General features: G+C 38.6%; 1 protein-coding gene across 1 annotated transcript; it reads right to left on the bottom strand.

The window, feature by feature from the left end:
- Positions 1 to 5,382: 5,382 nt before the first annotated feature.
- Positions 5,383 to 11,660, bottom strand: il10ra (interleukin 10 receptor, alpha). Its single transcript, XM_082179041.1, has 7 exons — positions 11,412 to 11,660; positions 10,488 to 10,590; positions 10,190 to 10,353; positions 9,882 to 10,027; positions 9,351 to 9,501; positions 8,959 to 9,071; positions 5,383 to 6,904 (listed from the first exon to the last, which is right to left on the bottom strand). Exons 1-7 carry the CDS (start codon positions 11,473 to 11,475, stop codon positions 6,035 to 6,037), a joined length of 1,611 nt encoding a protein of 536 aa, XP_082035167.1. The 5' UTR covers positions 11,476 to 11,660; the 3' UTR covers positions 5,383 to 6,034.
- Positions 11,661 to 24,469: the final 12,809 nt, after the last annotated feature.

Raw genomic sequence — 24,469 nt, 5'->3', positions numbered from 1 at the left:
TCCGTTAAGTCCGTGAGACCGCAGTGTGTCCCATTTTTTATTTTTAGGTCTCAGAAGGGTGCTCGCGAGCGCCCCCATGTGGTCGATTCGCGCCCTTGATGCGCACCTTTGCCGAGCCCGCGCTGATGCGGACTCCGCAGCAGACTTCTTCCCGACAGTCAAAGCGGCATTACGTCACGAAAGTGCGGACTCACGACCGCGAGTGCTTAGGGTTCCATTTGGGACAGGGCATAATATTGCCCACAACCCATCGCGCGTTGGACGAGGATTCGGTTAGAACTACAAACACGAGTGAAAAGTGTTAAAAAACTACAGACATGGAGGACGCGCGAGTCCGGCGGTTATGTAGAGAGGTTTAGATAAAGGGGTTTGAGTGATTAATTATCAGTATCTAACCTGACAAAAATGTATTTAATTAATGTTGTCTACATTATATTGCATCTGCAGCAGCATTGTGCACTTTTGTAAAGATACGTTTATAGACATTAACTTTTAAATGCATCATCATTATATGCAAATTGCAAACACATGAGGAGAGTCTCCGCATGAAAGACCCACGACTGGAAGATGAACGTGCAACTACATTTCTTTCCGAAACGGTAGGAAATTAAATTAGATTGAATGGAGGATTTTAACTGTGACAAGATGATTGACAGGGCAGTTTACCAGTGGCGGGGAAATCAAACAAAGGAACACATGAGAATGAATGAAAACAAACTAAAAGTCCATGATAGCAAAGACAATCTGAACATAACTGTGACATATGAAAAGCTTTATACAAATTAATTTAAAGTGAACTCATTCACTTTATACAAATTAATTTAAAATGACTCAAGGTTAAAGTCCAACTGAAATCAAAATGGACCGTATTTACTTTGTTAGCGCATATTACTAGTCTTGTGGTGAACAATTAATCCGTGCAAGTTAAAACACACCAAAAAAATTTTTGGCTTCGTAATCTTTAATCAAAATCTGAAAATGCCCCTCCCCTCTGCATTGGAGGACCTTCCGTAGGTTTGAGGACTTAAGGCCAATTTATACTTCTGCGTCGGGTGCGCGTAGAAGGTACGGCGTAGCATACGCATTGACGTGTACCATACGTCGTACCCTTCGCCGTACCCTGACGCGCACCTCCTCAAAAATGTAACTACGCGACGCGGACCGCAAGATCTGTGATTGGTCGGCTGGATAGCATCGCATTTCCTCCTACGCATTTCCGGAATGATCTTCTGCACTCTGCACCGCCCGCCCGCCATTTTTAAATTCCGAAGATCAGTGAAGAGCCATGGAAATAGACCAAGTGACCGAGAGATTGCTTGAAGAAGTGCGGAAATACAGCCATCTGTAGGACTCCTTCAGTCGCCATTGCTCGTAGAAACCTAAACTCAAAACAGCCGCGAGGAATGTAAACACAGTGGAACATTAAAACCCACCCGCGCCAACTAGCATTTCGGCGGTGTAACTGCAGAGCAACACAGACATTCGCAGAAGTATAAATGCTCACGACGGCGTCGCCTACGTACACTACGGCGTACACTCGACGCAGAAGTATAAATTGGCCTTTAGGTTGGGAAACGCTTAACCACTCCCCTCAAATCGTTAGTCTGTAATGAGCGAGAGATTGAGAGGAGGAGCGCTAGAGTAAAACCCTGCCCTCTGTTCAATATTCCTTTTCACTGGGAAATACGTCACAGCACTGGAGAAAAGTCGTTTGCAACTTCCGGTTCACGCAGACTTTAAGCATCTAATAGTGGTTAGAGGGGAAACAAAAGTTTATGTTTAGAAACATGTTTTCTTTTATTACAATATAATTTTTTCTAATAATATAAAGCTGCCTTTATATTTTAGAACAGGAGTGCTTTCTCCAGATATGCCCATTTTAGACTTTCCTATACAAAATGAAATATTATTTACTGCCCATTTACTGATTTCAGTGCACTAGTCTGTAATACAGAAAGAGAACCGTTTTCACTATGCATCCGCCTGACACTTTCAGAATTGAACATGTGTGAGATTTTATGATGGAGCGTTTGGAGGGTATAAATGTTGTTGTCGTGTTTTGTATCAGATGAAGTTATGTGGTTTCTTTGAGCAACTGATTTGCTATTGAGATGAGAACAGGGGCGGACTTTACCATTAGGCAAAGGTCGGCAATTGCCTTGGGCCCCGAGCTACCTAGGGGCCCCCAAAATGCCCTTAACTTATGCTTAAGTTTTTTTTTTTTATATATTTTTATATATATATATATATATATATATATATATATATATGAAGAGTTCAGATGCAAAAGCCTCTAAATGCCATCTGAAATTTTCTTATAGAATGATCATTTTTATCAAGCTTGTATATTTAAGTTCAGTAAATTCACTTCAATGACAATTAATAGGTAATCTTCATTGCCATTTAAGTGAAAATATAGAATTTAAATATACGAGCTTGATAAAAATGATCATTCTATAAGAAAATTTCAGATGGCATTTAGAGGCTTTTGCATCTGAACTCTTCATATATATATATATATATATATATATATATATATATATATATATATATATATATATATATATATATATATATATATATATTTCTAAAACTCCATTTGCGAAAAATGGCATCAAATCATTAGTGTCGCAGACAGGAGGGGGCCCCCCGCCTCACTACATTGGACTATTCCATTATCTCACTTTTACTGCGCATCTGCGAAAGTGACAAGGCTGTGCCAAAAAACTGACGGAGATAAAGAAGTGATTGACAGACAGAGTGAACAGAGTAGTAGACAGAGTAAAAATGAAGCGAAGCTAGCTACCCAAGCGGTGCTGAAAAAAGGAGGAAGCGTGAGGTCCGAAAAAGTGCGCGGCGTGAAAGATAAACAACACGCAGTAACAGGAGGACTGGGAAATACACAAACAGAGCAAGACGAGTCTAAAGGTGAAAATTTAAAGTTTCGAAGTTACCCAAGCGGCTCAAATAAAAGAAAAAAGTGAAAAGACGCTGATAAGTATTTGGGAACGCTGCCAAAGATGACAAACTTTTTTACGGCTACTGTTAGGGATACAGATCAGGAACAACAACGTCCAACGCACAGAAAAATCGTGAAGCAAAGAGGACACGGAGATCGACAGACAAAACTGAGCAGTTTACTTATGAATCATGATATTAAAAAAAAAATCTCAGCTCTCAGATTCTGTCAATTCTATTACGAAATTCAAACAATAAATACCGTTTTGCCGTTCTAATGTACGTGACAGATTCCTATAGCGGCACGTGAACTGATCATCTCTAGCTAATAGTAAATAAAAACGAAAGATACAGTATAACTCACCGAAATGTATATTCCTCATTCATAATATCGATCAATAAGTGTTTTTCAACCGTGAAAAGTACGTTTTTCTCCTTGAGAAAAAGTAACGCCTGTCTTGTGAAACGTTACCTAATATGTATCCAAATGAGTCAACATTGAATCAAATCACAAGAATTGAATCAAAATGGTGAAATTTGTCAAGCAAAAAAACAAAAACAAAAAAAAAACATAGCTTACCAGAAATTGTAGCCTACCTTGTAAACATTGAAACATGTTTCTGTTTAGGAGTAAAGAAATGTATGCAGGGTTTAAAGGGGACGTTTTTTTCTCCTCTCTAACCTTTACTTCCTCGTAGATTAGCTTTACCTGCCTATCCACCATTCAGTCGGTACATATTTTTTTCGTTCTCTTTTAAAGATTGGATGGGGCCATAGCCTACTTTCGCCTTGGGCCCCCGATTTGCTAAATCCGCCACTGGATGAGAAGCAAAGATACCTGCTGTTCTACAAATGACTGTTAACACAAGAAAATACTCAAATCAATCCTCATGTTGTATTTTAGTCCATATCAGAGCGTTTTTCCACTGGGTTCGTTTGCTGCGGTCCGAACCCGAGTGCGCTAGTTCCCGGCGCCCCCCGCAGCGTTGGTCTGGTTTCACACTCAATTAGTTGTATCGAACCCAGGTGCGTTTGCAGTGATCTTACGTCATCGCAAACGCACACGGAAAACGCATGGAGAATACAACTCGACTGAGCATAGCTGTAATTTGTCAGTTTTTTTGGTGCTATTATGCACAACATAGTGAGAGACAACTACGTTTATGTTAATTACATGGTGTAATTCAGCACATATCCAGGGGACGCCGTGTTTCTGCTGCTCGCAGAAGATTTTTCACTGATGCGACAGTGATACGCATGCGCGGGATACTATACTTCCTGAACAAGCACGCACCCGAGTCCGTGTTGCTTGCACATTAACGCGAACCGCGCCACGGTTCGGGAGCAACCGAGCTCAGACCACCTCCTCCAGGTTGTCTCAGGTTCGGTACTCTAGTGCGCACCCGGGTCCGATGACAGCGTTCACATTAGCGATTTTTCATGCGAACCGTGCCCCGGTCCGCACTAAACTGCCAGTGTGAAAGCGCCCTCAGAATCATCACTTTCCCTGAAAAAATGATCCGATAATTATTACAGTGACAAGAACTATTTCTAAAGATACACTTTTTTTCCCGTAATGTGGAATCTCCACAAGAGTTTGTTTATTTTCTCTTTTATTATGAATGGAGCCTTAAGATTTGGGTGACACCATGTTGAATCTGAGACTTTGATGTTGATGTGGGTTAAGTACTTTTTGTTTCCTTCCCTATCTGAAGATGGAGGTCATTGATTGCGGCTGAGCTCCGCTTTCTCATTCAGTGGCTGTGTTTCGTCACAGCGCAGTGACAGTATGGAAATACTGAGTAATGGGTTTGCACAAGATCTGTGAGTTTTTGCTACGGAAGATAGCAGGGCTTTTTGTTGATAGCAGGGCTTATATGCTGGGCTTTACTGGGATAAGGGTTGGGGTTATCTTATCTTTATTCATAATTCAATTGGTTTTTCTTTTTATAAGTGACTGTGGTTGTCATTAGCTGCTGATATGCTGTTAGAGGAACATGCTGTCATTTTCATGTGCAAACAGTCACAGGTTTTCGTGGGTTTCCACTAGAGGAAGTGCTGGGTTTTCCTGTGTCATTAGTATTTGAATACATCTCATTAAATCGGAACTTCACAAAAGATATTCTTGCCTCATAATTTGCATATGTTCTTGTTGGTAAAATGCAGATTCAAAGGTTTCACATTTGGATCTTCCAAAGACTTTTGGAAAAAATTTATTTTAAATTCTTTGTATCATTTGACTGACTAAACCGACACTAAAGCGAACAAAAATTAAAGATATTTTTTAAAGTAAAAAACTCACAACAGGTGGTGGCGAAGACTCTTTTAACTTGGGCCTATAAACAACATGCTCAAACACGGCAATGAAAGGAGGGTGTGGATGGAAAAATTGGGAATAGGAAAGCACCACTTATTTTCATAAAATGTAAAAATCTAGATATTTATTATTATTATCATCATCAACATCACCTTTACCATCATTCCATCACATTCGACACCCCAGCCAACATTTCATGGTTAGATTAATATAGGCTAATTTAGATAAGGCCGACATGGACCCAAAGAACAAACCAATGTAGGGCCCGTAACTCAATCTCATATCGTGCTAACATTGGTCCCAATATGAAATGTTGTCTGGGACAATTCAAATTTCAGCATATCAAAAATGTCAGTAGATACATAAAATGTAAATGCGTACAATTCATGTGCAAAATTGCAATAGATGAACACAAGAATGTACCAATAAATGAACTACATCAGTGATGTGTGGGATGTGTCACATTGGACGTCAAGAACTGGTAACAGCTCATCATCATCATATTCTGATACTAGTTCACTCTTGATCACTCAATTTGTCTCCTCTCTGGTCAACGTTTAGACAAAATGATGACCCGGTGCTAGCAGTAAGTCACACTTCTGAGGGACAGCTCCTATTCTGAGAGCTTAGTATTAGCAAAGTATTTAGCATCTCTCTGCTGTTACTCTAAACAAAAACTGGAGCAAACGGCTGGAGGAGAAGCAGATACACTTTGTTCGGCCCATATTTGTTTACACATTCATGAAAATGTCTTATATCTCACGTGAATGTCAGTTCTACGTCTCCTAATGTAAGAAGCAAAGTGTCCAGTTGGCAGGGCTCTTGTAGAAGTTGTGGACAGGTAATGAATAGCGACGACTCGCTGGAGTTCTCATCTGACTGGGAGAACAAATCTCCCAGTCCTAGCGCATTCACAGTCTGTACAGGTGATTTTTTCAAATAACTTGGTCTGTCATTGTCGTTATCGGTAGTACTGAGTTTCTCATGAGACAATGAACCACTGTCTGTACGGAGATTACTGGTTTTGCACCAAATGCAAGTCTCAAAGTCCGAACACGAGCACGTCACATGACCAGGCCGATAACCACTGCTAGGGCTGGCCATTTTAGTGTCTACATCACATGGAACGGTCGCCATACTTTCAGCATCAGCAGAAGGGCTCTGACTACGATATCCATCCCCAACAACTACAATCTCAGACAGGTCACCATCCGCCCCTTGGAGATTGTCAGAATCATCCTTGTTTCCCATTCCCAAGCCACTGTCATCTTTTCTTTCACCGTTGCTGCTATTTACTCCTCCGTCCAGGAAAGGGAGCTCTTCCAGGCTTCTTCTTCCACCGCTGAGACCGCTGTCCTCGGTTCCTGTCAGACTTCCACAGCCGCTGTCCTCCTCTCCCGTATGTCCGTCTTTGCCTCTGTTCTTAAGCGAGTTCTGCTGGCCCACACTTACGCCACTGTCTGTACTCTCTCTTCTCTCTTTGTCATCCTCAGAAAGCTCCTTGTCCTCATCACATTTTTTACTCTTTGCCGCCATGTTGTCGCTAATCAGCAGCCATCCCTTGTCAGTGACGGTTTCCACTTGGATCAATCCTACATGCATAGGGTGCCATCCATTCACAGCGGATTTCTGATGGACAATAATATATGATAAAATAATGGTTAACACTTAATATATAATCTTACAAAACATCCAAAAATAATACGCTTGGGGAAATATTTTTTTAGCTTAATCAGCAGGGATACATTAAAGTCAAATGTGAAAGGAAAGACATTTATTAAATAAATGCTGTATCAGGATCATGCGACACTGAAGACTGGAGATATGGCTGCTGAAAATTCAGCTTTGCATCACAAGAATAACTTACATTTTGAAATATATACAAATAGAAAACAGTTATTTTAATTTTTCTTTTTTTTTTATCAAATTATTTCAACCTGGGTGAACACAAGAGAATTCTTTCAAAAATCTTACAGACCCCTAACTTTTGTACAGAAGTGTATACACATACAAAAATGTAGAGTAGATATGACAATCAGAAATTGCCAAACTAGTTTCATTCTGAATGGTATTGTGTTATCATGGACCAAACCAAACATCATTGAGATCATGTACGTAAATCCCCAGCACTTCCATTTCTGCTACTGTTCCTCGAAAGGAGAACTGACACTACTGAGCCTCTCTTCTTTAGATCACATTCTCTTTTTAGGATCCTGAAACTTGCTTGCTCTAACACTTTTGGTTTTGATGAAACTACATTTATCAGGGTTCCCACACCTTGGTTAACTTCAAATTCAAGGACCTTTCAAGGACTTTCCAGATCCAATACCCTCAAATTCAAGGACTTAAAGGGATACTTCAGGATTTAGCATTAAGCTTTGTATTAGTAGAAAACCTGTAGTATTTTCGAATTAACGTGCGTTCCACCCTCATATCCCCCTGAGACAAGAGATTTATGTATTTTTTGTCTGGAAAAAATCCTCCGATGACGCAAAAATCGTCATTTTGCGTCATCGGAGGATTTTCTGGCCAGAGGCTGAAGACTACAGCCAGAAGGCGTTGTTCCGCATGTTTTCAACCCGCCCATAGGAGGTGGGATCTCACTCACAGAATGTACACAGTGTCAGACGTCTTTCTTTGGAAGCTAAGCTAGCAGGCTCTTGTTCTGTGAAGAAAGCTGAATAGTAGGAGAAAGCTGAGTAAGTAGGGATTACCATCCTCCTTTTCCCGGACTTGTCCGGCGGGCAAGATCGTTCAAAATGTACGGGATTCAGCTTTTGCTTTCTGCAGTCGCCATTCATTGTGTACATGCACCTTTTGTTTCAATCTAACTAAATTCATTCCGATTGGTGAATCTGAATGTAGTGTTTACATGAACGCTAAACAAGTGATCGGTTGATGTGCGTTTTTCCATTGCTAAGAAAATTCCCGCTCCTCCATGAGAGATGCGATACCCGGCGCGTCTCAGTAATGACGCCACCGGCCTCGCGCCGTTCTCCCGCGCCCATCAGCCTCGTCCTGCTCGCCACAGTAAACATGATGAATGGCGACTGTAGAACGCAAAAGCCGAATCCCGGACATTTTGGGCGATCTTTAAATCCCTGGCAAACTCACCACGTAGGCTAGCCTTGTTGTTTTCAACTGCGCACTCTTACCGGTAGGCGTGGCCTCCTAAGGCAGCGAAGCAAGTGCATTCTGGGAGTTGTTGTCTTTCATCCACATAAGCCAAAAATAAATTTTCTGGCTTTTCTCAGTCTAGAAAGCTCCAAATTCAAAAATTTCTTCACATTTCTTCTACTTAAATGACCTATTTTAAATACACATTCATCTTCCCAGAGGTGAAGTATCCCTTTAATGTGGGGACCTCAACACAAAGTACCTCACGCGGGAAACACTTAATGTAACGTGTAAAGGCGCGTAACTAACGCAAATCAAGCAAGCTAGTATGCATAGGCCCTGAAGTGTTGGCGAAATAACACATTAGCGGACCGGAGAGAATAATACGGATTTTTTTCCAGAAAACTTTCAAGTACTTTCAAGGACCTGTATCTATGCATGTTTATTTTCAAAAACTTTCCAGGGCCTTGAATTATAATTTTTTTTCAGATTCACAAACGTTCAAGGATTTCAAAGAACCGTGGGAACCCGTGATTTATTATTTAAAAATCACAAAGTTGACTCACCAGAGCAGCCGGCATTTTACCAGGACGCCTTAAGAAGAAACAGACTGCAAACATGAAGAGGGTCATAACTCCAACAACACCAATGGCTGCCATGTAGATCACCATAGACATATCTGACAAACAAGAGGAATCAACATTAGGCCTCAGAGGTTGAAATTTCACAAATAATTAATAACAGCTGCATAAAAAACTCAAATGCAAAGAATAAGGGTCTTGTATCAGTATCACCCTGAAGGGGTTTATTTGTGCAACATACTAGTTACTAAATAAATCAATACAACAGTGAAATATACATTTTAGCAGTCATTATGTTATATTGACCAGTCATATTCTTGTTCCATTTGAGAGAGCTGTGTAAAAATAGAAGATTTATTATTTATTCAAATGCGTACCTGCTGGTAGAAATATGCACCGTGGTAATGAGGTGTTGCTCACATCATCAGATATCATCTCCACTTTTACATAGACACAATACTCCTGCCATAATGGTAATGTGAATTCCACCATACCATCTTCGTCATCATCATCGCTTACTGTTTTAGCCTGTATCCGAGAAATTACAGGTTTAGAGATTCCAACACCATGCAATATAACAAGCAAGTTAATTTATTGTAAAGGGAGGGAGGGAGGAGGAGGAGGGAGGGAGGAGGAGGAGGGAGGAGGAGGGAGGAGGAGGAGGGAGGAGGAGGGAGGGAGGGAGGAGGAGGGAAGGAAGGAGGGAGGGAGGAGGAGGGAGGGAGGAGGAGGGAAGGAGGGAGGGAGGAGGAGGGAAGGAGGGAGGGAGGAGGAGGGAAGGAGGGAGGGAAGGAGGGAGGGAAGGAAGGAAGGAGGGAGGAGGGAGGGAGGAGGGAGGGAGGAGGGAGGGGGGAGGGGGTGCAAAAACTACAAAAACAAGTACAAAGTACAAGTACAAAAAAACCAACCTGACTCTCCTGTCCTTTGGGATACAGAATGGCAGAGTAACTTGGTCCATATTCAAAAAGGTTTTTGAGAAATGGCTTTCTGTGAATCTTAACCTTCACCATATTAGCAGTGAAAGACAGGTCAAATTCTGGAGCCAATAATTTACCTAAAACATGGAAAGAACATGGATGTTACATGGTTTTTCATGGAACCATTGATGCCACTAAACAAACCTTATTTTTGTAGACTTTTTGCACTATAATCTAGTGCTGTTTTATTCAGTTGTTTTCCTATAGTAACACAATGAAAAAGTCCTGGAAATACTTACTCTGAATTAAACGTATTCTTTTCACCACTGACCAGTTGCCATTTCCTTGCAGTTCAACCTTTATTTTCATTTTGGGTTTAAATAAAAAGTTCCCAAGTTCACATCTAGTTTCTGTAGTCATGTTACACTCTGGCACAATTTCCCACTTAGTATGACCGAAATACCTAAAAGAGAAAAAAAAAACAAATACATTAGTTTTTGGAGCACTCTAAACTTCCTTTAAGCAAAAAAGGTGGGCAAAAAGGAAAACCAAAATAATATGTTTAGTAAACTGTGAAACTATATTAAGACTGCTTACGGTGCTAGCTTTACTTGATAAAGGGCATGTATGGGGGCTCCTTCAGGGGGATCCCAGAGCGCAGTTACATTTCCCTCCCATATATCAAATTCTAGGTCTTTACCTGTAAACAAAATAGAAATATTGTCAGAATTATCTTCAGACTTTCCCAGACTCTTCTCTTCCCAATAGAGAAGTGGTTTATTTGCTCGTGTTCCCGTCATCGCAGCATTCTCACACCCGTGATGCACTGTATTTATTGTCCATCAGCTGTACTTTCCAGATGTAGGTGGCATGGCATGTTTAAATTAAGTCAATTTGCTAATGGATGTCTACTTCATCAAGCAAACCGTTACTCAAAATGTTTCAAAAATAACTTACACAATGCTATACAATACAATGTAATAGCGATGACTGGGTATAGTTGGTTGGGGGTTGGGTAAAAAAAATAAAAAAATAAATCCAATTACAAAAATTTGTGCTTTCTCTATCTGTGTTTTCTTGTATTTTCTGTGTTGGTTTAACAAAAAACATACTTTGAAAAGCTGATGAATATTCACTAGAGTCAAAAAAAAAAAAAAAACATATAGTCGTTGCTATATATTCATTTGAGAAATGTCAATGCAGTGGTCACAGGGGGACGCCCAAATTCGGTGAGGAATTTACGTCACTCACGTCATCGCTGTGACAGACACTGGGGGCTACAGTTCAAGTCAAGCGCCCACTTGCACCTTATATTTTTTTCGTATTCTTGTATTTTTATTTCAGTATTGTGGACATGATCTTTTTAAGAATATTTCATTTAAAATGACAAATATTGTTTAATACAACAAATTAAATAAAAGTATTTTCTAAAAATGTAACCGTACAGTACATTGTTATTATTGTCACCTTGCAAAATCAAGAGTAAGCCCCCCAAAAAACCCTAATCAATCAAAACCTTACTTGCTATGTGAACCGGGATGTGCATCAATGTGACCAGAAAAGTAATCCATGAGATCCAATCCATGTCTACGTCAGTCGAGAATCATATCCAACAACAAATTCCAGTTCAGTTCCATACAAGCACACGCGCAAAATGTTTCTAATAACCGAATAACCGTTCTAACAGAGCCAGCTCAATGTTCAGTGACGCTTCAGTTCCGTCCGCACGTCTCTCTCTCTCTCATGTGAGTGAGGTTGAGTGGTTGACTGACTCTTTATGTATTTATACTGTGAACTTCCCCTCTCTCTGTTTTGCTTCAGTCAGTCTTCCGTGATGGCAGATATTTCCCCCACTCTAAGATAGCAACATGTTTCTCTCTCTCTCTCTCTCGCTCTCTCTCTCTTGTGGTTAGAAACGTAGCATTAAGTATGAAAACTGTTGGAGTGTACATGAGCATGTGTAAACATGGAACATAAAAAATCTTCAATGTAAATGTTTGAATCTATGCATGTTAATGATTCCAAATTTAGAGGGAAATACCAATGCAAACATTACATCGGGGGAGTACCGGAGTTATATATCTTTCTTGGTATTTACAAAGGAAACGTTTTGTTAGTAATAGCTCATTAAGTTATTACTGTTTTTGATGAACACTTTTTCTAAACTACAAGAACAGTTGCTTCTCAATACTGAGCTACAGATATGTTTGCATATCAACATGTGACCACATGCACGTGTGTTATCTGTGACTATAATCTTTAATGCAGTGGTTAGTGGTAATACATGCAGCGAATGCATATTATTTTGTTACACTTTATTTTGATGGTCCCTTTAACACATTCTGTTGACTATAATAAGTAACGGTGCACCTACATGTCTACTAACTCTCATTAGATTGTTAACACAGTATTGGTAGACTGGAAGGGTTAAGAGTTGGAAGAAGTTGACATAGTTGCAAAGTAGTTGCAGAGTTACTTATAGTTAGTAGAATGTCTGTTGGGGAGCATCAAAATTAAGTGTTACCCATTATTTTATACATTATTGATGGACTATCTTCCACACATCTTGTTGAACTATCTTCCACACATCTTATTTGCAGGTTATTTTTTTTATTTTTTTTTTTGCATGGTACAGACAACCAGCTTTAAAATGTGTCTGGGTGTGGTTAGAATTTTTAACCAACGACTCACTGAGCTCTTATGCATATTTTTTTATTTATGTATTTTTACTCTTATGGAGTTTTGCTGTTTTTTTACATGATCTGCAAAGAATCTGAATAAAATTCACAAAAACAAAGAGTTTTTTTTTTTTTTCATAATAATTTGGAACAAAGAATGTGAATAAAATAAGAATGTGAAAAACAAAGAAAAAAACCCAGAATGTGAATAAAATAAGAAATACATTTTTTAAATCACAAAGTATAAAGTAATTCAATAGCGTATTATAAAATGTTGTATTAACTTCCATTAATTTACTCTTTTATATAATTAACCTGGTTAGGTACTATGTTTTTAAATCATAGTATAAAGTCATACATTTTTTTTTTTTTAAGTAATATAATATATTGCTGAAGTAACTTCCAATAATTTATGCTTTTAAAGTATATTTATAAGTATATTTTATTTATTATGCTTTTAAAGTATATTTATAAGTATATTTTATTTATTATGCTTTTAAAGTATAAACTAATAAAAAGTATTACAAATCTTTTGTGTGTGTGTGTGTGTGTGTGTGTGTGTGTGTGTGTGTGTGTGTGTGTGTGTGTGTGTGTGTGTGTGTGTGTGTGTGTGTGTGTGTGTGTGTGTGTGTCAAAATCATTGTTTTCAATCACCTTTTGCATAAGAAAACTGAAAAGTGGCTGACATTTGATTCCCTTGGTCTGCATGTTTCACTTTCCCATTTGTTAAAGAACTGAAAGATCCTCCCAGCTCACACCTTTTAACGGGGCTTGAAGAGTGCGCTTAAACCGAAACTGATCATCTAGATTCAGTTCCATTTGAAGTTATATTCTCCACTATTTGAAAAGCAAAGGCTGGACCAGATCTGTGTTCTCACGAAAGGATTTTCATACACCTGCTCTGAGGCTAAATATGACACAAAACTCATTTAACAAGTCTGCTTTGGATAAAATTATTTAGCAGCTAGAAACATGTCAGCCCCGTTTCTAAATGATTTGCCGTGATCTTATTATAACCATTGTACATTTTTAAACAGGATCATCTTACTAAGCAAAACCATAAACGGCAATAGTCATATCTTGCATGCTCAGCTGCAGCCACATTAAATAAAATGAAATAATAAAACAAAACACATTTTTATTAATTTAATTTAAATTAAATTAAATGAAAGCGTGTCTGGTTGGATTATGGTACTCAGGATGAATCACAGACTCAGGATTCACCTCTATAAATATCTAGGGCATGTAGCCTGTCTATATTTAGACTCGATACATGTGCATACTATATTAGATCTCTCTTGAATACAAATATGTTCACAAACATGAGAAATGAGCAATGCGCACAGAGACGAAGAAAACTGGGCTAGTTGTCTGATGTCATGAAGTCACCAGCGGAAGATCCTTTAGAGTTCAAATACAACTTAGATCATCACCTGGCCTCTCTGAGAAGGTTCACTGAATGAAGTTGAAGTTTAACTCTGTTGCTAGAACACTGATTTACCCAGATTAAGATTGTTTTCTTAGACGAGAGTTGCAGACGTTGCCATGAGAAGGTCTCTGACCCCTGACACTCAAAAATAAATCTGTCGGTGAAAACCACACAAAAAGAAAATGGCACGGTGACAAGGTTTCCCACTCAGTGTGGTACAGGTTCTGCATATCAAACTAATCAAATACTTTCTAGCAAACCCTTTGCAACTAATATCTGCACTATGATCATTTTTGGAATATTATCAAAAGCTCTTTAACTTGCCACCTGAACAGTTTCTTTTAGACTAAAAAGACATTTGCACCTACAATGTAATCAGAAATGCACTTGTTTTCGTAATTTCTATTTAATAATGGTAAAATGTAAATGTTTTAAGCATTAATTTGTTTATAAATGGCAAAATCTGGTTGAGCAGTGCTGCGCTTTTCACAAGGAAGTGTGCTTGAATTTTGCTCATCACATGGTTTCATTATTACATTTGGTCAAATGTACTGGTGTTTTCCGACTAGTTTCATGGTGTTTCCTTTGTTTCACTGCTCCTTTTCAATAAATTAGGGGGCAAGAAAGGAAAATAAAAATGGTCAAAACAATTCACGCACTAGATTCTCTGTTTGTCCAATTGTCATTTTTGAATCATTTTTAATTACTTAAATCATTTTAAGATTTTATCATCTATATATAAATACATCAACACTTTTTATGATCTTACAGTAGCTCCACAATGACAATTATATTCTATTTATGTTGTTGTTTTTTATTACACAAAATAATATAGGCCTATTGAACATGCTTGGATTATTTTAAATGTGCATTTGGTAGGCTAGTTATTCGCTAACGTAAGTTGTTCTTCGTGTAATTCGTTTTTGAGATTTATCTAAATACACTGATAGTGAGTTACACAGTATTTAATTCCCTTACCTAAAAAAGGTAAAGCAAACCTTGCTTTTTTCCACACACACACAAAAAAAAAAAACAAAAAAAAAAAACTTGTTAACAAATCGGGATTTTCTCTGTCATCAAATCATTTCACCTGTGTTCTGTATCGATGTTTTCACTCATTTATTTTGTCTATGTCAGTCTTTCTGTCTTTTTACCTCAGATCTTTTCCATTTCTTCGACCATGCACTAATTCTCCCGTAAAAGCACGATAAAAGTTTATGCAAGTATGTGCACTTGCTAAGTTTGGCTCCTCACGTCACCAAACACCACGTTTTTTAAGAGGGGGACTGGAAAAAAACAACAACAACAACAACAAAAAACCTGGCAACACAGTAAACGTAGCACAATTCCAGGGGAAAACCGTGGACTTGGCATATAGTTGGCAACACTGAATACTAAGCTACAAGCCCATCTACTGGGGTGGCAACCAATAAGTGTGAGGATTGTAGTAAAACACAGCGGCTCACGTCATTTCAACGTCGTAAAATGGCTACATAGAGGGAAAGTGACCCGCACCATATAAGGCCTATAAAAACACTTTTATATAGAAAACTATTTATGAGAAGTGTCTTGATCGTATGCGAGTGCACAAAATTCAGATAATTCCTCACAAACACGCACACACATTTTTTTGTACCCAACTGCTGAACAAACTTAATTGCAGTGGTGGAATGTAACTAAGTACAAATACTTTGTTACTTTACTTAATGCCCCTTTTTACAAGATGTAATATTGGTCTTGGGTGTCCCCAGAATGCATTTGTGAAGTTTCAGCACAAAATACCCCACAGTTAATGTATTATAACCATTTGAAAATGTCATTTTTGGGGCCTGTTTTAAAAAGAGCTGTTTTGGAGTGTACCACCTTAAATGTTAATGAGCTGCATATCCCCGCCCTGCTGCTGGACCCAGATGATGAAGAGACACGAATGAGAATGGACTAAACGTCTCGGAATGGTTATTTGATACATTTATGTACTTACAAAGTTTTAATCGCGTCCCCTTTGCAATTATGGATGTGCAACACACACACACGAACTGTGATAACGTTCGCGCAATTTTTTGAAACCACACACACACACACACACAAATACTGTGATAACGTTTGCTAAGTACAAACGATTTATTTATTTTTTTCTTAAGGGGAGGGAGATAGACGTTTATACTGTCTATGGAGATAGAGCAGACCTTAATTTATTTACATTTGTAATTGCTGCAAAAATGATAGCCTACGTGACATAAAACTGTCTGACGTTGTTTGTTGAGACATCTATGACGACGACAATAAATAGCTTTAGACGCATTTGTTGTTGAACTGGCTGACATCGATTGAAATGACTATTTGCTCAAAAATCATAAAATACACTTACTTCTGGAGGTGACGTTGAATGGCGAACTGTAGGCAATGATCCACACTTGATTAACTTTGACCCTCGTTCACTAAACAGTCAGTCAGAAAATGAAGGAAGTTTAAGTGGCGCCGTTTCTTCATAAATAAAATCCATCCGCTGCGTTTTCAGTGGCTCTGATGTCAGTGAAGACTACTATGTCCATTCTTAAATTCCACAACAGAACACCTAAGTTACACTTCTTATGAGACATTACACACCGGCTGTCGTTGAAACAATGGAGGATGCAGATCACCGAGGGCGGGGTCTATGCCAAAACCAGACTGTCAATCAAACCGCGTCGGTGGGGCTTAGCGCATTTCTACGTCACAGTGAGGGAAATCTAGAACAGGGCGTTCTGAGACATTTACATTTACATTTACATTTAGTCATTTAGCAGACGCCTTTATCCAAAGCGACTTACAAATTAGGACTAAATTCAGCGAGTCATCATAAAGAGGCAAAAGCAACAACAACGCAGGAAGTGCTCAAAATACGAAGTTCAGGTATTATTCAGAGTAGCATAAGCCTGATAAGTGATGTTTCAAAGGGAAAGGAATTTTTTTTTTTTTTTCTCTATAAGGTTAAGTGCTCACGGAAGAGATCGGTTTTCAGCTGTTTTTTGAATGTTGTCAGGGATTCTGCATTCCGGATGAGGGTGGGGAGAGCGTTCCACCAGCATGGAACTGTGAATGAGAATGTTCTGGAAAGTGATTTTGTGGCTTTCTGTGATGGAACCACGAGACGTCGCTCGTTGACCGATCGTAGGTGTCTGGTAGGGATGTAGACTCGTAGGAGTGAGTGAAAGTAGGAGGGAGCTGAGCCTGTGATAGTTCTGTAAACAAGCGTCAGTGCCTTGAACTTGATGCGAGCAGCTAGAGGTAGCCAGTGCAGAGAGATGAACAGAGGAGTGACGTGGGCCCTCTTGGGCTCGTTGAAGACAAGACGAGCTGCAGCGTTCTGGATCATCTGTAGGGGTTTGGTCGCACATGCTGGGAGTCCAGCCAGAAGGGCATTGCAGTAGTCAAGCCTAGAGATGACCAGGGCCTGGACGATAAGTTGTGTTGCATGCTCAGTTAGGAAAGGCCTGATCTTCCTGATGTTGTGCAGTGCAAACCTGCATGATCGAGCTGTCTTTGAAATGTGATCTGTGAAGGTCAGCTGGTCATCAAACGTTACTCCAAGATTTCTGACCGATCTTGATGGGGTGATTAATGATGACTCTAGCTGGATGGTGAAGTCGTGCTGTAGAGATGGATTGGCAGGGAGGACGAGAAGCTCAGTCTTTGCCAGGTTGAGCTGCAGGTGATGTTCCTTCATCCATGTGGAGATGTCTGCCAGACAGCTTGAGACCCGTGCAGCTACTGTGGGATCATCTGGTTGAAAGGAGAGGAAGAGCTGTGTGTCATCAGCATAGCAGTGGTAGGAAAACAACTTTTACAAGACAGTGCTTGTGATTTATTGAGATAGTAAAAAAAACTACTGGGTGGATTTTTATCATTCTAGGGTGGTTTTGCTCACACACTGCCAACACACATTTATGTTCAAACACCATGTAAAAGTGAATTTTGCATAATAGGTGCCCTTTAAGTAGGCCTACATTTTTCACGTATCTGTACTTTAGTTAAGTAGAATCAATAGTGCATAATTTTGACTTTTACGTCGTTACTTTTTGCAGCAATTATTATACTTTCTACTCCACTACATTTCTACAACGTTTCGTTACATTTTCTGATCTGTTTTTCCCCCTGCCAAAACAGGGATTGAAATAAATCTCCATGTTTTCGGTGTTCATGTAACATGTAAGGGTGCATGGCGCTGCCAATAAAGCACCTAAAAGCTGTCACAAAGAACCGGCAAAAGTAATGAATGAATATGTAAAATATAGCAAGGAGACATTTTAATTGTTTATTAATAAACAAGTGTTTTCTGTGTCAGTGTCGGCTGCAAAGATGATGTTGACGATGCTACCTCGCGATCTTCACAGTAGTGAATGCGCCAGAGAGAAATACACATTTCATACGGATTACATAAGCAGAGAGACAAGCTTTCCATAGATATATTTTTCAGGTCTTGAGGCAAGTAGGCTACCATTTATGAGACTAACTCCAGTTCACGCGCCGGTGTTGTCGTGATTATCTATTGTCTGCTATACTTCTTATTTATTAAATCCAGGCAATTGGTTGATGAAACATTATTAAGATACAATTAATACAAAACGAAATTCACTTTAAAGAAAAGCTTTGTGCTTTCTGTTTGAGGTCTCTGTGAAAGTTTTAAAGCAATCTTTTAATGCCGCTTTCAGAGCGCTCACGTCTGTAACGGAGAACTGTCGCGTAACATTGTTTTTCCTCATAAATGCAATAAATATTTTATGTTCTGTGGAGAGCCTACCCTTCTTCATCCAGTGGGTATTACTTTTGGTTTGCGCAGTGTAATTCATAGAATTACAAAAAAAAAAAATTTTGCCACCTAAAAGTTAAAGATTTTTTTGTGTCACGTCCGTGATGCATGTGTAGCCTATTTCCCTCATATTAAATATAAAACACATGTGTAGACTGATATTTTTCTAATGTCTGGACTCCTTTATTAAGGGAGTAACAGTTTCAATATGTATTAAATGCATTTTCTGAGAATTTATATGTCCATAACGCTGGAATTGTCCAATTTTAAATCATTTATCCTCAAATAGTTTTGTGGTGTAGGTCTACGTATTGTAATGTTAACTCCAAATAAGGGGTGTTTCGCGATTCTGCCTTCTCACACTGCAACACAGGTTTGTGGATCTGAGTGTCGCGATTTCGGTTTCATATTGCATATTGTTACAGCCCTAATTATTAGAATATAGACATTAAGAGAATAAATTGTTATGCAAGTACTTTTACTTTTAATACTTAAAGTACATTTAAAATCAGGTACTTTTTACTTAAGTAGGGTTTTCATTGTGGTACTTCTACTTTTACAAAAGTAAATATGTCTCTGGTTATTTGTACTTTTACTTAAGTACTGAGATTCAGTACTTCCTCCACCACTGCTTAACTGACTATCAAAGTCACCATTGTTTGGAAGCTCTTTGCCCAAAGCAAACAATGACACTCAAAGCCCAGACAACCTAAAACAGGTCAAATGCTGCCCTCTTCTGGTAAGATATATTGCTAACACCACTGACTTGTTTCATTTACATTAATTTTACTTAGGCAGGCTTTCAACTAACAGCATAAAGACTAGGCCATATTGGTGCTTATTCTGGCCCCAAAAACAGGCTCCGTTAGAAAAGACGGAAAGAGAGTGACAATGTAAAGTAACCAAAATCACAGTTCTTTTTGCTTACATGTCATTTAGGGGTGAGAGATTATCTGCAAATAGATTCTACCACCAGTAAATACACCACAATACTTTAATACTAAAGTCATATTGACGGCTTACAGGTCAGCAAAGTGTGTTCTACAGAAAATTGTTCCAGGACTGTAACTTCCTCTTTGTCCTTCCTCAGATGGTTTCGTTTTGACAACACTCCCATGTGTTTCCTCCTGATAAAGGTCATTTTAGCATGTCCCTTGCTACCATTTCATGAGTTTACGCATGCATATTAAACAGATAAAGAGCTTGAAATTTGGGATCATGGAGGGATCCTAGAAAACTGTTGTGGGACAGAGGTGAGAGACGGCTGTATTGTATATAGGCGTCCTCTTGTGCTGATTGGCTTTAAATTATCTAAATGTGCTTCTCCCGAACTTTGTTAAATAAACTTAATGAAAAAAAATTAGATTTTCCAATTCCAAAGTAACTGCTTATGTCATCAAAACACTGGTTTATCCTTCTGATTTCTGCTGACATGTTGGTCAGAGTTAATTTCAGTGGTGGAGGAAGTAGGCTACTGAATCTCAGTACTTAAGTAAAAGTACAAATAACCAGAGACATATTTAATTTAGTAAAAGTAGAAGTACCACAATGAAAACCCTACTTAAGTAAAAAGTAAAAAGTACTTGATTTTAAATGTACTTTAAATATTAAAAGTAAAAGTACTTGCATAACAATTTATTCTCTTAATGTCTATATTCTAATAATTAGGGCTGTGCCTGTAACAATATTAATCCGAAATCGCTACACTCAGATCTACGAACCTGTGTCGCGGTGTGAGAAGGCAGAATCGCGACACACCACTTGTTTTAAGTTAACTACAATACGTAGACCTACACCACAAAACTAGTTGAGGATAAATTATTTAATATTGGGCAATTCCATCGTTATAAACGGGACATTTGCAGTAAAAACTTGAAATATAAATTCTCAGAAAATGCATTTAATACATATTGAAAAATATCAGTATGCGTTTTATATTTAATGGGAAATAGCCTAGGCTACACATGCGTTACGGGACACAAAAAACTATAACTTTTAGATAGAAAAATATTTTTTTGTAATTCTCTGAATTACACTGCGCAAAACAAAAAAGTAATAGCTACCCACCGGATGAAGGGTTGGCTCTCCACAGAACATAAAATATTCATTTTATTTTATTTTTCGTGTTCCCATTTATGAGGAAAAAACAATGTTACAGACGTGACCGCTCTGAAAGGCACTAAAAGACTGCTTTAAAACTTCCACAGAGACCTCAAACAGAAAGCACAAAGCCTTTTTTAAAGTGAATTTCGTTTTGTATTAATTGTATCTTAATTTTAATCAATGTTTCATCAAACATTAGCCAGGATTTAATAAATAAGTAAAAATAGTAGAAAATAGATAATCTCGACACGTAGGCACCGGCGAGTGAACTGAAGCGCGTCTCATAAATGAACCGAAACTCAGCGTATAAGGTATCCTACTTGCCTCACAGACCTGATAAATATATCTTTAGACAGCTTTAAATGTGTACTTTTAAACAGAACAATTCAAAACGAAAGAAAACCGACTGCTCTCTGCTTATAATCCGTATGAAATGCGCATTTCTCTCTGGCGCGTTCACTACTGCGAAGATCGCGTATCTGTAGGCCTATCGTCAACCTCATCTTTGCAGCCGACACAGAAAACACTTGTTTATTAATAAACAATTAAAATGTCTCCTTGCTATATTTGACATATTCATTACCTTTGCTGGTTCTTTGTGACAGCTTTTAGGTGCTTTACTGGCAGCGCCACCATGAACGCACGCGTCAGCACCGAAAACATTGAGATTTTTTTTTCAATCCCTGTTTTGGCAGGGGGAAAACTGATCCGAAAATGTAACGAAACGTTGTAGAAATGTAGTGGAGTAGAAAGTATAATAATTGCTGCAAAAAGTAACGAAGTAAAAGTAAAAAGTATGCACTATTGATTCTACTTAAGTAAAGTACAGATACGTAAAAAATGTACTTAAGTAAAGTAACGAAGTATTTGTACTTCGTTACACTCCACCACTGGTTAATTTACACAAATATCTAGTGTTCCTGTGACAGATAGCAGTAATGTTAATGCTATCCTAACATTATAACTGAGGACTGAGGAAATGAAGAAGCATCCACTTGAGTTTTGAGAAGCCTACCCTATGGCTGCATTTACATACACTGGTGAACTTCCCTAAGCACTTCCCCTTGTGGCAATCCCTGTCGCAAGTGTGTTCAACTTTGTCAAGTGGGCTAGAGAAGTTTATTTGGACAGACAATTTTGACAGAGGGAGCGAGTCTCATATATATACTCAATATGTACACTTTAGGTAGATCCATAGACCACAATGCATTGTGACGTCATAGCAGATTGGACTAAATTTACTCCCACACAACTCTAGTGTATAAATTGGAGTTATTTTCACATTTAACCACATAATACTTGTAGCTACCTAAATCTGATTTTTTTTTTTTTTTTCACTGTTATAGTTTATTGTATTGTTATCATTTTTGTTTGTGTAATTTTTTATATTTTCTCCAATAGCCCAAGCACACATACAGAGGCTTATCTAATGGTGCAGAAAACAAATTCATAAGGAAAAAACAAACAAAAATGTAAATAATAAATCAGCTCAATAATGGATTCCAAGTGATGAAGGGCGTTTCATTTGAATCCATTGCAAAGATTCCGCCAGTAGTGGGCACTCTTGCAATGTAAGCAATGACGTACATGTGAGGGATGTTGGCAAGGGAAGGGCATAAACAAATTGGATTTAAACGCAGTCTATGGGTACTTCTCCAAAGGAAGGCTGCATATCTCAGCTGCCACATCATCAAGTGCCATGGTAGACTCTCTCAATTTTAAGTAGGCTATCCTTGGAAGACAGCCTTCATTTCACGTCTTTCATTCAGCTCATTTTGAAGGATGAATCAAGTGTATCTTTTGCATTCTTAAATCACCCACAATCCTTTGCACACATTCTAATTGACGAAAAAGATCCCACTCTGAGCCGTCTTTGTAAGACAAAAATAATGTTTTGGGAGATAAAGGCATACAAGTTTTTTGTTTTGGTGTAAATTAATCACTTAACACTAAACTGTCAATAATGTAAGCTACTGGGAGATTTTTAATACAAAGTAGCCATGTGCACTTACTAGAGCATCTCATTCTAGCATTTAATGCTGTGGAGGACTCTAGCCTACAAGCCTCCGAAGGACTGGGCTAAGAAGGATACTGGCTCACTAGGATGCAGCCTTCCGACTGAGAAGCACCCTATGTCTGAGGGGCTGTTTACACGACACCATTTTCAACTATGAAACGTATGCGTTTTGGCTGTTCATATACACAACAACGCCGTTTGGGGGGCCTGAAAATGCAAACTTTTGAAAACGGGTTTAAAACGGCATGTTTTTGAAAATGATACGTTATTGTTTCCGTGTAAACTACAAAAACGTGAATTTGTGAAAACGGTCACATAATGCATATTACGTGTTCAGTCTATTGGTGCGTCGTGTTTCTTTACAAAGTGACATCGCCAACTACTGGCCTGGCATGCATGCATAGAGTTTTTGATTGTTTTCACGGATCCATGTGAAAGGGTATCGCTTTGACAATGATAAAAAAAAGAAAAAAAGAAGACTTTTCCGTTTTTACTTGCCTACATCGTTGTTGTGTAAACGTACCCTAAAAGTGGAGCTAAACGCATGCGCCAATCACGTAGGGTGGCCATACGTCCGGATTTTGACCGGACAGTCCGGATTTTAAGCGCCCTGTCCGGCGTCTGGCACAGCCTCAAGCCAGACACTCATTTGTCCTCCTTTTTGGAGTTGCGCTGAATCGGCCTAAACAAAAACGGCTCTAGAATCTTTATTGGGATGCAGCAGCATATCGTCTAATGCCGTAAGATCTCTGGTCAAACAAATGATTGGCTGAAAGCGGTGTCAAATAAATATCTGATATATCATTGGTTAAAAATGTAAACAAGCCTCCATGACGTGGTGTCCACGTGCTGGCTACATCATATCATAACGTTATCATGCTGAAATGTCAGACCTCATTTAATACGGAATGGACAAAAGAGCACGAATTTGGCCATGATGACCCTAGAGGTGCTGTTGTCGCCTGAGCTGCTGCAGAGGGTGAACTTCTTTGTTAAGAACTGAAATGAGGATTTATTAATCATTTGTTTATTTCTGTATTTCTGTAATTTCCAGAAGTCCAGAAATGTTATGTTTTCTGGCACTGTGCACTTTGCAAGACAGGTTCATCTCAGTGGTCAGTTTTTGAAACAGACATCACAATGTAAATTGTAATTTGTGATGTCACAAAATAAATACAAATACTGTGAACAAATACCTTTTTTGCCTCTTCTGTTACACACAGGTCTACATCAATATCATAGATCAAATTGTCTGGCAATGAATAGAGTAGGCTATTTCAGAATCACTGTCTCATGATACCATCGATATGATGGACAAAATTGTATTGTAGTTGCGAGTACACCAGAGTCCTATGCAATTATTCTTGCCTCACTAAATGCCGCAAAGTGTCCTCCTTTTTGGTGTTATGGAAATGGCCACCCTACAATCACGAGACTGAAAACTATCCGTGTCAACAGTGTTTACATTTATTTCATGTTCTACTGACATAATTTTCTTCCTGTTTTATTAGAACATTTACAAAAATGTATTCAGTTATTTTGCCAACTTGAGTCATTTGGACA

The sequence above is a fragment of the Leuciscus leuciscus genome (assembly GCF_965113295.1).
Source record: "Leuciscus leuciscus genome assembly, chromosome: 9".
Classification (NCBI taxonomy): Eukaryota; Metazoa; Chordata; class Actinopteri; order Cypriniformes; family Leuciscidae; genus Leuciscus; species Leuciscus leuciscus.
The sequence above is the reverse complement of the archived record's forward strand: the minus strand, read 5'-3'. Positions and strand labels throughout refer to the sequence as shown.

Bases quoted from the DNA above. Each gene is read 5' to 3' on its own strand.
- il10ra (XM_082179041.1), bottom strand. From the start codon at position 11,475: ATGGATTGGATCTCATGGATTACTTTTCTGGTCACATTGATGCACATC. The intron at 10,354-10,487 runs GTAAGCAGTCTT...TTTCTCTTTTAG, and splicing joins TATCAAGTAAAGCTAGCACC to GTATTTCGGTCATACTAAGT. The intron at 9,502-9,881 runs GTTGGTTTTTTT...TCTCGGATACAG, and splicing joins CCAAAGGACAGGAGAGTCAG to GCTAAAACAGTAAGCGATGA.